Source organism: Metopolophium dirhodum, chromosome 4 (assembly GCF_019925205.1).
Source record: "Metopolophium dirhodum isolate CAU chromosome 4, ASM1992520v1, whole genome shotgun sequence".
NCBI classification, from domain to species: Eukaryota; Metazoa; Arthropoda; class Insecta; order Hemiptera; family Aphididae; genus Metopolophium; species Metopolophium dirhodum.
Window position 1 is genome coordinate 5,252,695 of NC_083563.1, and position 15,506 is coordinate 5,268,200.

Sequence of the window (15,506 nt, forward strand, 5' to 3'; positions counted from 1 at the left end):
ATATAGCATAATATATACAATCATTATAAAGTAGTTTTATTAAAACTTATCATAATTTATGAATTTTAGATGTGTTGATATGAAATATCTAATTTAATGTGATCATGAAACTTATTATAATAAAAGTTGCATGCACTTAAAGTTTTTCTGAGTAAATCAAGAACTATATTAAAGAAAATAACAAATTCTGGATTCCATATCTAAATATAACTTCAATATCTACCAAGGTATACTTCTTTAATTTACTTCAAAAATAAGTTTACTTTAGCGATGCAATTTGGTATCGTTCCACTTTTAGTGTAATTTGCATAACATTCTATATGCCCTACGTCATATTGTCTTATCGAATTATTAAAACGCAATAAAAATCCATTTTTTTTCAAATAAAAAAAGCTTTTTTGTAGATTCTGTTTTGTTAATCTAAATTTGACTATATGCATTTTATACATCTGAGCGAAATTCGTTGTTCAAATTTAAATGAAAACGAATTTCATTATAAATTTAAAATTGCTTTTTACAATATAATAAGTATTTATTTTAGAAAATATTTTTTCGTATTATTTACAAGCCAAAACAATTTAACGCAAAGAAAACCATTATAAATACATGACCCGAATTTTAACTGGATTAAAAACATTTATTACTTTGTTTTGATATTATAAAAAACTAATAGGTATAGCGTAAACACAAAACAACGCGTTAATACAACTTTACCGATAAAAACAAAATTCCTTAAACAATGACTAAATACTATTGGTCATAAATAATAATTTATCATATCATTATATTTTGTAATAATAATAATAACATTCGAACGGTTAGCACAATCCGCGGTAAAACAGTCATGACAATAATAATAGCACCTATAACTAAATTAAACCAATTCCTTACTAACAATAATAATGAAAATATCATATTTGTTACCCGTCTTGTTTGCCGTCTTGGGCCAGCCTGTCGATCATCTGCATGTCGATCATATTTCGCATCAGCCACCACCGCACGCGCGCCAAACCATGATCATCTGCATCGACGACGATCACGGATCGCCCCCGCAATTATCGCGTACACCCACGCACGTCACTCGCGCCAATAAATTACGCACGATTATTGGTCGGAAAGTGACCGATGAAACGAAGTCTTGAAAAGCGCACGCTCGACAAGAAAAAACGAACAAACAAACGGTCGAGAGAACGAACAATCAGCAGCCACGGCGGAGTTTCGTTGAGCGGGAAAAAATGTCCAAGACAAATCGATTACGATAATCTTTAAATAGAATACGTGGATCGAAGTGATCGGAGTTTGGTCGATTAATTGAAAATACAAAAATCTACAGTAATAATAACAATCGAATTATGAGTTATGATGTTAATTGATATAATATAACGTCGAACTTATCAAAAGCTCGCCACTGTCGTAAAAAACAAAAAAAAATCGCGATCGGTATATTAATAATATAACAACGGACCGAGTGCACGCGTCGCCCAGTACTCACAAAAGCACACTGACACCGCCGGCGAACCGGTGGACGTGGATGGATATAAAAACACACACGCACACACACACGTGTTTGTATATGTATATATATAAATAGTATATTGTGTACGTATAAAACGAAATCGCTACAAAACTGGTCTTTATCCCCGCAACGACCAGCGGTGCGTGCGTGCGTGCCCACTCTGGTAGTCTGGTTGTATGCTTGCCCTCGCGTGTGCGTGTGTGCGTGTGCGTGTGCGTGTGCGTGTGCGTGTGCGTGTGCGTGTGTGTGTGTGCGTGTACCTACATAATAATAATATTATAGTGTATAGAGAAGAGCCCCTCCAGGCTCGCGACCAATGGGGGAACAACAATAATAATAATAACAACAAAAACAACCGTGTGACGTGACCCACAATCGGTTCGACTGCGCTTCCGACGCGGCCGCCGCGGATGTCAGATTAATGCCGTCGCGGAGTCCGGATGACGCAAAACGATTTTGAAAATAATAAAAAAATAATAATAATCATTTCGCGGATTTAGAGCAATGGCGAGGGGTGTGATTGATTTCCGACCACCCTCTGTGGCCGATTACGGATTACCGGCGGGTGGTTGCCGGATACGCTGCACATTATCATCAACGCGCTGCAACAGAAACCGCGGGGGAGGTTGTTGAACTGGATTAAGCGCGGCCAATAATACAAAAACACACATTATAATATTATGATGATAGTACTTAGCAGTTACCTACGTTTTGTTTTTCGTTTCCATTGCACCGAGCCACTATTGTAATTGCCACATGCATGTGCGTATTGTACATGCTACGTGCACCATTATTGAGACATTATGACGTTTAATCCCCATTTTTGCATTGTCCGCGACACAATTCAACCATATACGAGCTTATTGGCTGTTTTATTTTCATAACAGTGGGCTTATTAAATATATTGTTATTTCAACCGTCATACCGTGTACACAGTGTTAATACTATTTCTTTACTTCGACTGTCATAATCATAATAATGTACAATTTATTATGTAAACCATGTTCGACTAAACATTGACAAATACCGTGTAATTATATCATGATATGAGTAGGAAGAATTGCAGCCATTTTTCACATTAATTCTTTAATACGATAAGTATACCAGTACTGTAGTCCCGTATGAACGTCCGGACGCATAGATGAAGTAGCTCTATAATGTTCGTATGCATAGTCAATTGACAATTTGTGTGTCACATAGACTTGGTTTAACATGTCTTACGTGACACATAAATTGACTATCCGTACGGGCATTACGTCGATAGTTGAACTTTGAAAAATATTGGATATACCGATATAATTTCTTTTCAAAAATGTTATTTTCTTACTAAGTATTTAAAAACATACATTTCACAATACCCCCCCCCCCCCCCCTCCCCAAATATATATTTTTGAATTTATGGTTAAATCAGTATCACTAAATAGTTTTTGAAATAATGAATGCTCTTCGATAAAATTCTCATCCGGTTGTACCTATCGTATCACTGTAACAGAGAATACCTATTTACTGCAGTGTCAACGTTACTAAATAGTTGATTTTCGATAGGTTTAGGCGATAGGTGTGATTCGGAAAGATCGTTTCATATCGACTAAAATAATACTAATTTGTGAAATCATATTTTATTTTACTTTTATACAAGTTATAAAAAGCTTTTTCAACATGAATATTTTAGTAGTTTTTAAAACACAGTCAAGTATAATATATTTATATGGTTTTATTTGTTAGGATATAAACAGTACTGAGTTAATTTTAAAATCAACTGGTGTTCCATATTAACCATTTAACCATTATGAGTTTTACAATAGTATTATAAATCAACTCAGAACTGTGTATACAATTAACACTGATGCGTGTAGAATTAACTACAAATTTCTAACTGTGTAATATGTATTATAAATGATCTAATCACAAATAAAAAATTTAAAAAAATTATCCATCTACCTATAGAATAAATATTTTTTAAGAATATTATTCTTTATATTACTAATCTGTAAGAAACTATAATCACATAAAAATAGTAATTATCGAAAATTTTAATGGAAAGTATAATAATTAAAATCCTTAAGCGTTTTTCTTAATAATCGGTTATCGCTAATATTAAAATATCCAGCAGAGGGTTTTCAAAATATGCGTAAACATATTTAAACCTACAGAAATTGGATAATCGATTATTTTTTTTTATAAAAAGTATTAAGTGCAATTATTTTAAAATGTTCTGAAAATAATATCCTCATTCAGGTTCGAATCAATTATGTATAGTTATTTATAGAACTTAATATATACTTGTGAAGGTATACTTATTACACAATTTTAAATTTGCCTATAAACATTTTTTTTAAACTTTATTTTATATATAATGTATAATATATAGGTATACAATCTGTTGATTTAATATTTACAGTAAGCTTATTATAATATGCAGTTATAATGTGATATACCTACATAAATAAAGTATATAGCCACCCAATGGTAAGTGGTGACACTTTAAAATAAACACTACATTTAAGTAGTCTGGGATTTTTTTTCCCAAGAATGATGGGTTCGTTGCACCTCTGCATTGTTTTTTTTATTAATTCTACGAAGAGGATTGGCTGGAATAGTGTCATGACCAAGAGCGGATATTAGGGGATTTGAATGTTCTGATACAGTTCCTGACTATAGGAGCGATATCGTTTATTTCTATAAATACAAAATTTGAACAACGAATAATGTTGTAAACACACACACACACACAATTATTATGATCATAAAGTCCATAAATCGTACATTCTTATGTATCAGTATATTTCCATAAATCATAAAAAAGATAGATTTTCAACAAAAAACCAATATTTCGTAATTCAATAATAATATATTAAATAGAGAATAATAGAATTGTTATATATTATTATATCATCTCCAGTGTTCGAATAATTATATAATAATATAATGTCTACGCTGTAAGACATATCTCACGTTTATTAAGTATCTTTTTTTCGTTTGAATTACGTAATCTTCTATTTAAACAATGCCACTAATTAGATACAAATTATTATTTATGTGTAGGTATACAAGAATTTGTTTTGGTATTAACGTCAGTTAATTTATAAATATTTTCATGTTCCAAAAACATTTAGTAATGACACCACAGATTTTCGCTTGATGCGGGCGATGAATTTAATACGCTTTTCAAAAGTTTTAACTTGGAATATTGGATGTAAGATTTGTCAACCAGCTCCCTATTGCAATCCGTCAAACTTGTCTTCACTTAAATGTTACATGGTGGAATTCCAATAATAGTAGTTTTTGTCATTATAAAAAGAACATTATTTAAATATATTTTTTGAATGACGCATACTGTTCTCATATTTGATGCTCACAATATTTATTTTATAAGATTAATAATACTTAATTTTTATTTGGTATAATTTATCATTTGCAGTAGTATAATAAACAAGCTGAATAACCCGGTTTCGCCGTTGTGGATCTAGTTGAATTTGTTAACGAAAATTTTATGAAAATCGGTCAAAAGCTGTGAATTTGTATAAAGTTTATCGGTTTTAGACCTTCGGTGTTATATAGTAGATAGCTGTAAGACACTACTTCAACCAGAAAAAAATTAACAAACATAAAATACAACTCTATAATATACAGCGTGATAAACCAAGCATGCGCACCCCCTTTTTCTTCAATAATGCAGTTATTTAAAATCTGATTTTTGGAATTTTTAAATATACCAACTATAAAGACCATATTATTTTCAAATTCTTGAGATTTTTTGTACTACTTAGAATAATGTGAATTACTGTGACTATTGATATTTGCTAATGTATACATATTATGTATATGTAAATCAATTAGGTACTTGAAAATAGTTTATGTCTACTGAATATTGGTATTAAAAATGTTTACCTTTACAAAATAGAATAAATAATAATTTTGTAACAAAGAAAAGTGTTAGTGGATATTATTACTGAAAGTTCTGCCGTTTTCTTTTTATTAGATATTTCATTTTATGTATCATATGTTTTGAAATGATTAAATGCGTATAATCCCGAAACTCCACATGGTACACTTTTTTCCTTCCGGTGTTACTTTATCTAAGTTATTCGATCTAAACCTATTTAAGGGGAAAAATCACACAATAGTTTTCATTGACATTCATAATATAAAGAGGGGATAGAATTGAAAATTACTCTCTATTTTTCGACATAAAGTAATTTCAAAAAAGAGCATCAACTGTACTCGTATTTTAGATTCTGAGCGGAGCGAGGAAGCTAGTGGTTTTACAATGGTGTTTATTTTTATTTTATTTTTATCCTGTATACAAAATTTCTACTAGAGGAAGTGCTTCGATTTAAACATATAGTATCTTATCTTTTAGCAAATTGCATCAAGATGGTACTTTAAAGATGTAATTTTTCGATTTTATCAATCGTTATTTAATGCCACGGGAAAAACCAACGATAAATTACGAAAAATTACGAGATTTTAATTTCTAGCGCTTTGTCTATCACTATAGAAATGAAAATTAATTTAACTGACAGTCTATTTTAAATAATAATAATATAAAATATCCAGACTGACAATCTATTTCCATTCAGAATCGTTTTCTTATACTATGATATTATATCATTGAATTCAAGTTTGATACAATCCATTACACATTGACCCACTGGCCACTTGTAACCTACTATACAGCAAAGCGATATCCACTTACCCTCTTTTTATAGAATAACATTCAATAAATTCACTGTAGGTATGTATTTCATAAATCTGAATTTTATAATCAAATATTTGTTACACATTTACATTATTTGTCAGGTATTAAGTACCAATACTATATATAAATACGTAATCCGCTTTAAATTGATAAAGTAATAATAATAAAAAATGTAATATAAAAATAAACATTTTCCGAAATAATCAATTTTAATTTAATAAAAAAATCAAAAACGGTATTGAACAATTTATATCAGTATTATAGGTAGGTACTTCTCCTTTTTGGCATCGCCGACGGCAGAGATTCCAATATCACTGTATAAGTATAAGTACCAACTCAATTTATATAATTATTAATTGTGTAGGTACATAATATAATATAGTTTACCAAGATATCAATTTAGAATCAACATTGGACATTTCTAGCTTAATTTTATTATATTGTTATTTGACATTAGTCGTCAAAACATTTGAATGGCAACTACAGTCGTTTGTATTTTCAGCGTTAAATAAATGCCCATCTATGTATGAATATTTTCTTACAATGTAAAACATTTTTTTTTTTTTTTGAAAAGGTCAAGGGGGATGCATCCAACATACCGCCCTCTCCTCACCATCCCTTGGCACTGATACATTATTACATGGATTATATTAAGATGTATACAATATTATGTGGCCTGTATAAGTAGATTCTCTATAGACCTAAGAATTTTCTAAAGGATAAAATAACGATTTAAGGCCACAAATCATCTACCACATAATTCACTTTTTACCTACAAATATCAATTAATCATAGTAGATACGTACTGTGTATTATTTAATGACTGGAAAAAGTAAAAAAATAAGTAGGAATATATATTTAATATTATAAAACGATAACCATGCCATAGTCATTTGTATAATATTTTAGGTAATCTAAAGTTTTACTAATATAAAATATGTAAGTACTTATATACTTTTGAAGAATATATAATTAATATTTATATTTATATAGAAACAAATGTTATTGAAATAACCACAACTATATTATATCATGTATTCATATCATTATCATTATTATTATCCCATACCTATCTGTTTTTTGAGTATTTTAGTAATTTTGATATATTGACAAAAACCTTAGGTCGCATAATCATACTACGAAATACGAACATGGGATAATCTGGTTATGATCTTGGTTGATGACTAATGGTTGCAATAAAGTCTATGCAGGAAAAGCATTGTCAACTTAAAACAAAAAAATCAAAACTAGTTTACTATTTAAATTTAAATAAAATATTATGTTTATACTTCTATTATGAATCTCGTAGGAGCTTATGTCTTAGAGTAATAATTATTAAATGAAAAAGTTTTAAAAACTATTTATATTATTGTATATTTGTATTGTTTATTCAGTTACTCGTCAAAGATTTTTCTTACAGGAAAGGGATAAAGTTATATTTCGTTATTTGTACATCGATCATTATTCATTTGAACTCTGTAAACCGGTAAACCGTAATAATTTTTACTGAATGACCTTATGGAAGTAAACTTTGTGAATAAAACTCATTAACCCTCAGCTGTTGTGTAAATATAATATGTATAGGTACATATTATATGCGAGTTGCGTGTCTTGTAAGTTGTAAGTAGGTACCTATGCACTCCAACTGTGAATTTTTAATTTGATCATGTCCTAACCGAGATTTTTCTTTCATTTTATAAGTCTTGTTTCTTATATCAGCAGGAATCTCAACTGTAATAAATAATAACAGTTTGTTATTTTTGAAAATATCGGTATTTATCAACGCCAATATTTTCTGCTAATCTATTATATCGTTACTCTTCATTTGTTTACTATATATGTATATTTTTTAGACTTATAACTGGCATATTATTGTATACACAATACACAAATGTGCTGAATTTGTAGAGCGTGAATGGACGTGGGCGACAAAGAAAAATATTATGCAAGCCGAATTATAGAAATATTCAAACTCATTATCCGTCATTTTATATAACCTACCATGTAAAATAAATACGTTTCACAGGACGATTTTCAAGTACCTATGGGTGGAGATCAAACGTATATAAGAATTTACAGTAGTTTTAGTTTCGTTGATTCGGTTCATCGGATTTTTTGGCAATTTTCACCGTTACTGGACCGAAATATATAGCGTATCTCTGCACTAGGTGGTGGAAAGGAATAGAAACACATAATAGTATAAAGATAAACTATTGAGTAATTTCTATAACACACTATACTATAAGTGTAAATAATAAACATATTTTAGACGTATTATCATACACATATGAAAATTATCTACCTACTAAATGTATTAACAATAAAGGAAATTGGGTCGTTGGCGATTCAGTTACATTTTGTAATTCTGACATCCAAGTTTATATTAGGTATATTATATACATACAGTACGGTGTGCTATATAATAGGTAAACACAGTAAATGTTCAATAAAAATAATAATATTTTACGGTTGGTTATGTAACATGGAAATCTGTATATCCATTTTTCTAATCCATATGTTTAAGGTATTTTCAATGATGACAACTCACCTAAAACCGATAAAAAAAAAACAAATCATAAAAAAAAATAGTTACTGAAGTAACAAATAGTTAGAAACTAAAATAATATAAATAACATAGGATTTTTATTTACATTTATAATTGTAAAAGCAATTTTATTTCCAGTAGTTACTGTATGTTAATATTCGTTAGGTAGTTATAAACTATTAACAAATAATATTGCAGTGCTTTAATATAAGTTTGTTAAAAATATTGTAATTTATATTTTATCCTTTACTAGGATAATTTATAATTAAACATTTTTAATATTTTTATTAAACACCCTATGTCTGTATAAAAGTTCATAATTAAATATTTTTCTAAATGTTTATTTTACATTTTGTTTGAATTTAAACCTTTTCATGGAATTTAATATTTTCAAAAATGCTATTCGAAAAAGGCCAACGGAAAAAATGAAGTCTTCAAAGTACAACAAAATATGTTAAATTTTGAATCTATAGGTTATTTACATGACATTGTTACCACTCTAAATACAATTTTTAAATCTCTTAGACCACAAATTCACAATCAAAAAATTAATCATTTAAATAAATATATTATAAAGTAATACCTATACAAAATAATTCAATTAAAACTAATTACTTTTTAAAACAAAAAATTTAAAATTGATTTTTACATAATTTTTCTTTAAATAAAATAATTGTATCTAATCAATATCCCAATTAATTTAATCATAATATTGCTATATAAACCTTAATTTTTATTAACATGCACAACATAATACATAGTATATACCTACTGTTAAAAATAAGTGATAACTTAAATAAGTAAATGCAATTTAAGAAAAAAAAGTTATAATTTACTATAAAAGTTATTTTATTATATTTTAATTCATACTATATAGTCTCAACACCACATTTCCCACCTATATATTCTAAACTGATAAAAATATACCTTTAACAACTCTATGCTTAAATTAATGTCACATATAGTGACAATTTTACAATACCCTGTAATTATAAATGAAATGTGCAGTGGTAAAAAATGATTTCACCCTTTCATATTATATCCCCCCAACGTTTTTTTTTTTCGTATCACAAATTAGTTATTCTATTACATATAGGCACCTTTATCATAAATGGCCTGAATTATAAAATGGTAACACCTTTATAATATACATTTCGGGATGTTCACACTTACTACACTTAGCTATGTAAATCAAATTTGAATATAATTTTTTTATCAAAATGTTGTTTCTCAATTATTTGAGTTTTAATTTGATATATTTAATATAAATGTTCAACCATTTTAAGTTTATTTACTGTAGATCATAATATAGATGATGAGGAACACAAAAAACGTAGTAGATGTGTTAAGATAATTTGCAGGAATGTATCTAAATATCGAATTAACATTTTATTTTATTCATATAAATGTATAACCTAGCAAATATTTCAAATCGTTTTTCAAGATGAATTCTTTTAATGCTGCATATATTTCATCAAAAGTACTATTAACTTCTATGCTAACAACATTATTAAATGGTTAATAAGCTCATTAGAGAACTATAATAAGAGATTTATTATAAGTATAATTACATATTAAAATTGCAAATATAAAATATATAGGTATATATTATTTTACTCATATATAGATTTTCTGGTGAAAATTTTGTTAACACATAATATTATATTTGTCATATAAAAATTTGGACTTACATATATTGTTATGTTAATAAGTTATAACATTGTTTCATGTTATTGATGAAAATAAAATTTCAAAATGTATTATAAAGTAGGATATTATTATTATTTATAGTAAAATATTCAAAATTTAGGTCTAGTTATTTTTTTTTAATCAAGTAGCAAATAAGGGTTAATCTTGAATTAGGGGCCAACCCTATGATTTAATTGTGAAAAAAACATGTTTCAATTGCATTTGATTATAACAATCTATAAAAAGAATATGGCTCATCTGACTGGATTCATCCCCATACCTGACGGCTGTCACACCTTTGAGTCAATTTGTCATGCATTTATTTTCACAAATCGGATAGGGGAGTGGATATCAGACTTCATTGTTCTATTTTTATCTATTGTCAGTTATGAACAATATGATGTAAAACATCCAGCGGAGAGTTCTTTTATTCATATTATTATGCATAATAAATAGAGTTCCGAATAGAATACTTCATTTATCAACGAGTTTAAAAAAATTAGTCATCCCCTGTAGGGGAATAATTATTCAAAAACTGATTCTAACTAATATTAATAAATAGGTACAAAGAATAAAACTTTACCAAATCGTTATAAACTAGTGTAATACAAAAATTGTAATTACTAGGAAGTTTTACGATCAAGTTGGTTTTAAAATTTAGTCAGATTAAAATATATTAGTATATTGCATACCTATTTATAATCATAAAATATCAGTGTAAAGAGTTGAGATTGACATTTTAGTGTGCATAGATAGGTGGTCAGTGAGGACATAATATTATATAGTTCAATAATCATATTTTACTTCGGTAAAAAGTCATTATATTATTATACTTATGAATATGTGAAATAACTTCATAAATATACTTTAGTTCACTTCTACGTATGTATTTTATTCTACTTTATTTAGCTACTTTTCAAATACCAAAAGAGTTTGTTGTAATTTTTAGAACTGCCTAGAGTGAAATCATTATATTTCCCCCTTCAATACGAAGCAAAAAAATGTCACAATCCATTCACATACAAAATGGTAGTTGGCATTTCACACTTCACCGAATCCCCATACAGTATAAAAATAAACATTTATGTAACAGATTTGCCATATATAGGTGTTTGGTGACAATTAATGTTATTACCAAAATCATTGGTGTGTGTTAAAATACCCGTGAGGGATATATATTATGAAAAGGTAGCCAAAAGGGATGTAAAAAAAATTACAACACGATAATGAAGTCCATATGCATACAAAATAACATGATAAATAACATTGGACGGAAATCGATCATTTGCTCCGCGAACCGGAAGGACCCCTTGTTTCGGTAACGTCTATTGTTTTCTTTTACATAAAGGATGATCCCCTACACGGAACAGAAGAAATAAAAGGATGAGCCACGTGTAAAACAGCAACAAAGTCAAAACTATGCCTATAACGGATAAGTAGGTAGGTTCAAATTAATTTCGGTTACACTTCAGCAAGTATATACAAGACGATATTTCTTAAAACTATCATTAAACAACATAAGGCATTTTAATGCTTAGAAACTTCAAACTGTTTGCCCAAATTTAATTATTTTTAACTTGAAAACCAGTAGCTGTAGTCTATTGATTGTCGAACATAAATTAAACAAATAGACATACAATTAAAATATACAGTTTTATATAATAATTTGTACCTATTTTAGATTCCTAGCGTTGATACCTACTTGATTGCATTTATTTTCAAAACACATAAAGATTCTAAAATTAATTGCTTATGATATATATTTTTCAAAATCAGTAAATTTAATGTATACCTCTAATATCATTGGAGTGAAATTAACAGAATATATAGTTTGTATTGACACTTTGTAAAGAAATGAAAAAAACTGCTAACTGTAGGTACCTAATTTAAAAATTGACGTATATTAATTTATTGTTAATTCATTAGATATTACGTACATACATTTTAATTTAGCTACTGAAAGAACAACATTAAAATATTTAAAATACCTAACACATTTTAACCAGTAGTTAGTATACAATAAGTATGTACTACTATTATTATAATATAATTTTTGTAACTTTAGTCTCAAATAGTTCATTATTCAATGCACTTAAGTAAATTATCATTAAATTGTATTTTATATTATAACTCTTTTGAGTTTTTTCTTGGAAATTTACAATTATAATAATAATAATAATATCCAATAATTGAGAAATAAAATTAATCAATTATTTATCGTATTCTTTTACCATCATAATATTATTTAAACCAATTAAAATACGATATAAGATACGATTATAATGATTTTAAAGAATACTTATATTTACACTTTAACAGTCAAAAAACTAACTTAATATCCTAAAAACTAAACTACTAATTTATAAAACACTCTTAAAACCAATATGGACAAACTATAGATAAACTATTGCTAAAAACCTAATTTAAATTAAATTAATATATTTCAAAAGAACATATCCTAGAAAATAACAAATGCTCCACTCTTTGTCACTAACTTAGCCCTCACTTTAACCTTGACATAAAATTAATTGAAGAGGAAGCTACATTTAATTTTTAAGTAGGCATTCAATTTTCTGTATAAAAAAATATTGCCCTGAACTTGTTGAGCTTTTTAAATTATCAAATGAGTATTATCAGAAATTATAAGGGAAAAAACCACACATTAAAGCTGTTAAACGCAATAAATAGTTATTATCGCAATCACCTTGTTTTAGTTAAAAATGTAATTTAATAAATATTATTTAAAATTTTAAAGTGCTGATAAATCTATATAGCTAATATAGTAATAGTTGTGTAATTTGCATGAAATTAAAATGACATCTAATAGATGGATGTTATACTTTGATACATTCTAAATAATTCGTTTTAAATATGTTTAGATGACAATGTAAATGGACACGTTATTATGAATTTAAAAAAAAAAACACCATTATTATGAATAATAATTTAAAAAATGATTATCTACGACTTTGCAAGTATGTTTCCAAATAAGATAAGACGTTTTAATTAGTTCCAAAAATCGATAATTTCTTAGTATTTAATAATATGATACTAAATAACCTTGCATAGTTCCATAGATGTTTATAACTGTGGTCGTTGACTGACGATTTTTTTTTATTGCTGTATATATTGATTATTTAAAAGGCAATTAAAACTACTAATTCATTTTTGCATTTGCCAGCTTCCAAAATTTAGTATAAAACATTTCTAACGTTTTGACTACTATACTATAAATATAAAATACTTAAGTTGCCTATTTTACCTATATGTACCTATAGTGTACTAAACGTTAATAATCTAAGTTGCATAACGACTTAAACAATAATACAATAATTCAAATTATTAAATAAATTTAACTATGTTATTCTGGCAATCATATATTTCTGGTTGGGGGGCACAGAGGCCTGGATACTCGAGGCGTTAAAGCCCTAAAGTTTATAATATTATGTAATAAACATATTATTATATATTAAACCAAATCATTAAATATTATATATTATACAGCTATTATGTTGTTTCTAGAACATAAGCTGATTATGATTTCTAAAAAAATGTTAGGGGATTTTCGAAAAAATTATTATTATGTCACAATTATAGTAAATATATAATTAAGGCATTATTTATATAATATATTCAATATTCATAAACAGTTAATAATCCAATCACAAAAATAAAATACATATTTTTTTAGATAGATAGGTATTAAGATTTATTTTGCAGGTATAATATTACTTATAACTTAGGATCTTATATTAAATAGTCGAAAACCTCAATTATTGTGAGTAATGGCCGTAATGAAGTCTGAAGACTCTTATTTAATTTTTTTTTTATAATAATAATATTAATAACCGATATTACAATTATTTACAAGTAGGTATAATAAATATAGAATTAATATTATGCCGTAATTAATAATTATATTGTAAATATTATATGAAATACGAGTAACATACCTATTATAGATATTATAATTTATAGGTAATAGTAGCAACACTGATATACACAAGACATACGAAATGATAATAGAACATAACAAAAACTGTTTTGCACGGGACAACTTTTCTCGCACGATATTTGTTGGAGAACTACCAAATTTTCACAACACGTAAAGAAGAACTCTATCTGTGCAAAACAGCGTGCTTTTTTTTTAATACGACGATCCAATCATTTTTTATAAGCAAATTAAAATAACAAAAAAACAAAAGGTTTAAAAGAAAATAACTTTTATTGTATTTATGTTATCTAAAATTTAGGCACGCTGTACCATAGATAATTGTCTACCCTATATGTTCAGAAATTTTGGAGCCACTACTACAAACGCAGAGAGATAAAAGTTGTCCCGCGCAAAACAGTTTTTGCTATGTTGTACATTTGTAAGACGGTACCAACACATGCGGGTGTGACTCTTAATAGTGAAGTAGGTAATAATTGTTGAGGACTTGAGGTAAAATATAAATCTGAAAATTCTAATTTATTGAAATATTCATTTGACATTTTTTAAGCCACGTTGTGTTTTTTTCTGATAAAAAAAATTTAATTAACAATTGCGTAATATTAGTTCATTATAATTATTTGTTGGTTTTAGTTTGGTTGTAAACATTTTGTTGTAAAAGTTTTAATTGGGGTTATTTTTATTATTAATTTCGCATTTCACTTATAAGTTATAACTTAATGGAAAAATCCATCAATCAATAAAATTATATAATCAGATAATTACTATAAAGATAATCAAGCCATGAACTCGTGTTTATATTTATTAATATAAAATACTTTCGTTAACAATAACATAATATAAACAGTATTTATGTATATTACTGTCACGTATTTTTGTTTAATTAAATATATTTATAGTATAGGAAATGTATTTCGAGGTACCTAACCTCTGTGTAATACCGATACGGCACTTCGGAGTTCAGCTATTGAATATACAATTTTAACTATTATAGATAATAATATATAGAATATCCAATTGAATATTAAAATATAAGGGACTATTAAGGGTGTACTTATAGAATGCAAATAATATGTCTAGTTTAATACGCTAACTCACTTTT

The 15,506-nt window shown here is 27.3% G+C and overlaps 1 protein-coding gene across 2 annotated transcripts in view; it reads right to left on the reverse strand.

Annotated features, from left to right (window-relative positions):
• LOC132943805 (rap1 GTPase-activating protein 1) overlaps positions 1-15,506 on the reverse strand; it is a 166,084-nt gene that overhangs the window by 126,346 nt on the left and 24,232 nt on the right. Inside the window, exon 1 of one of the 2 annotated variants that reach the window (XM_061012911.1) lies at positions 925-1,501. The exons of the other annotated variant lie outside the window; for it this stretch is intronic. Coding sequence (XP_060868894.1) covers positions 925-986 — 62 coding nt within the window. The 5' untranslated portion in view covers positions 987-1,501. Of the gene's footprint in view, positions 1-924; positions 1,502-15,506 lie in introns of those variants that run through there. 2 annotated transcript variants of the gene reach the window in all.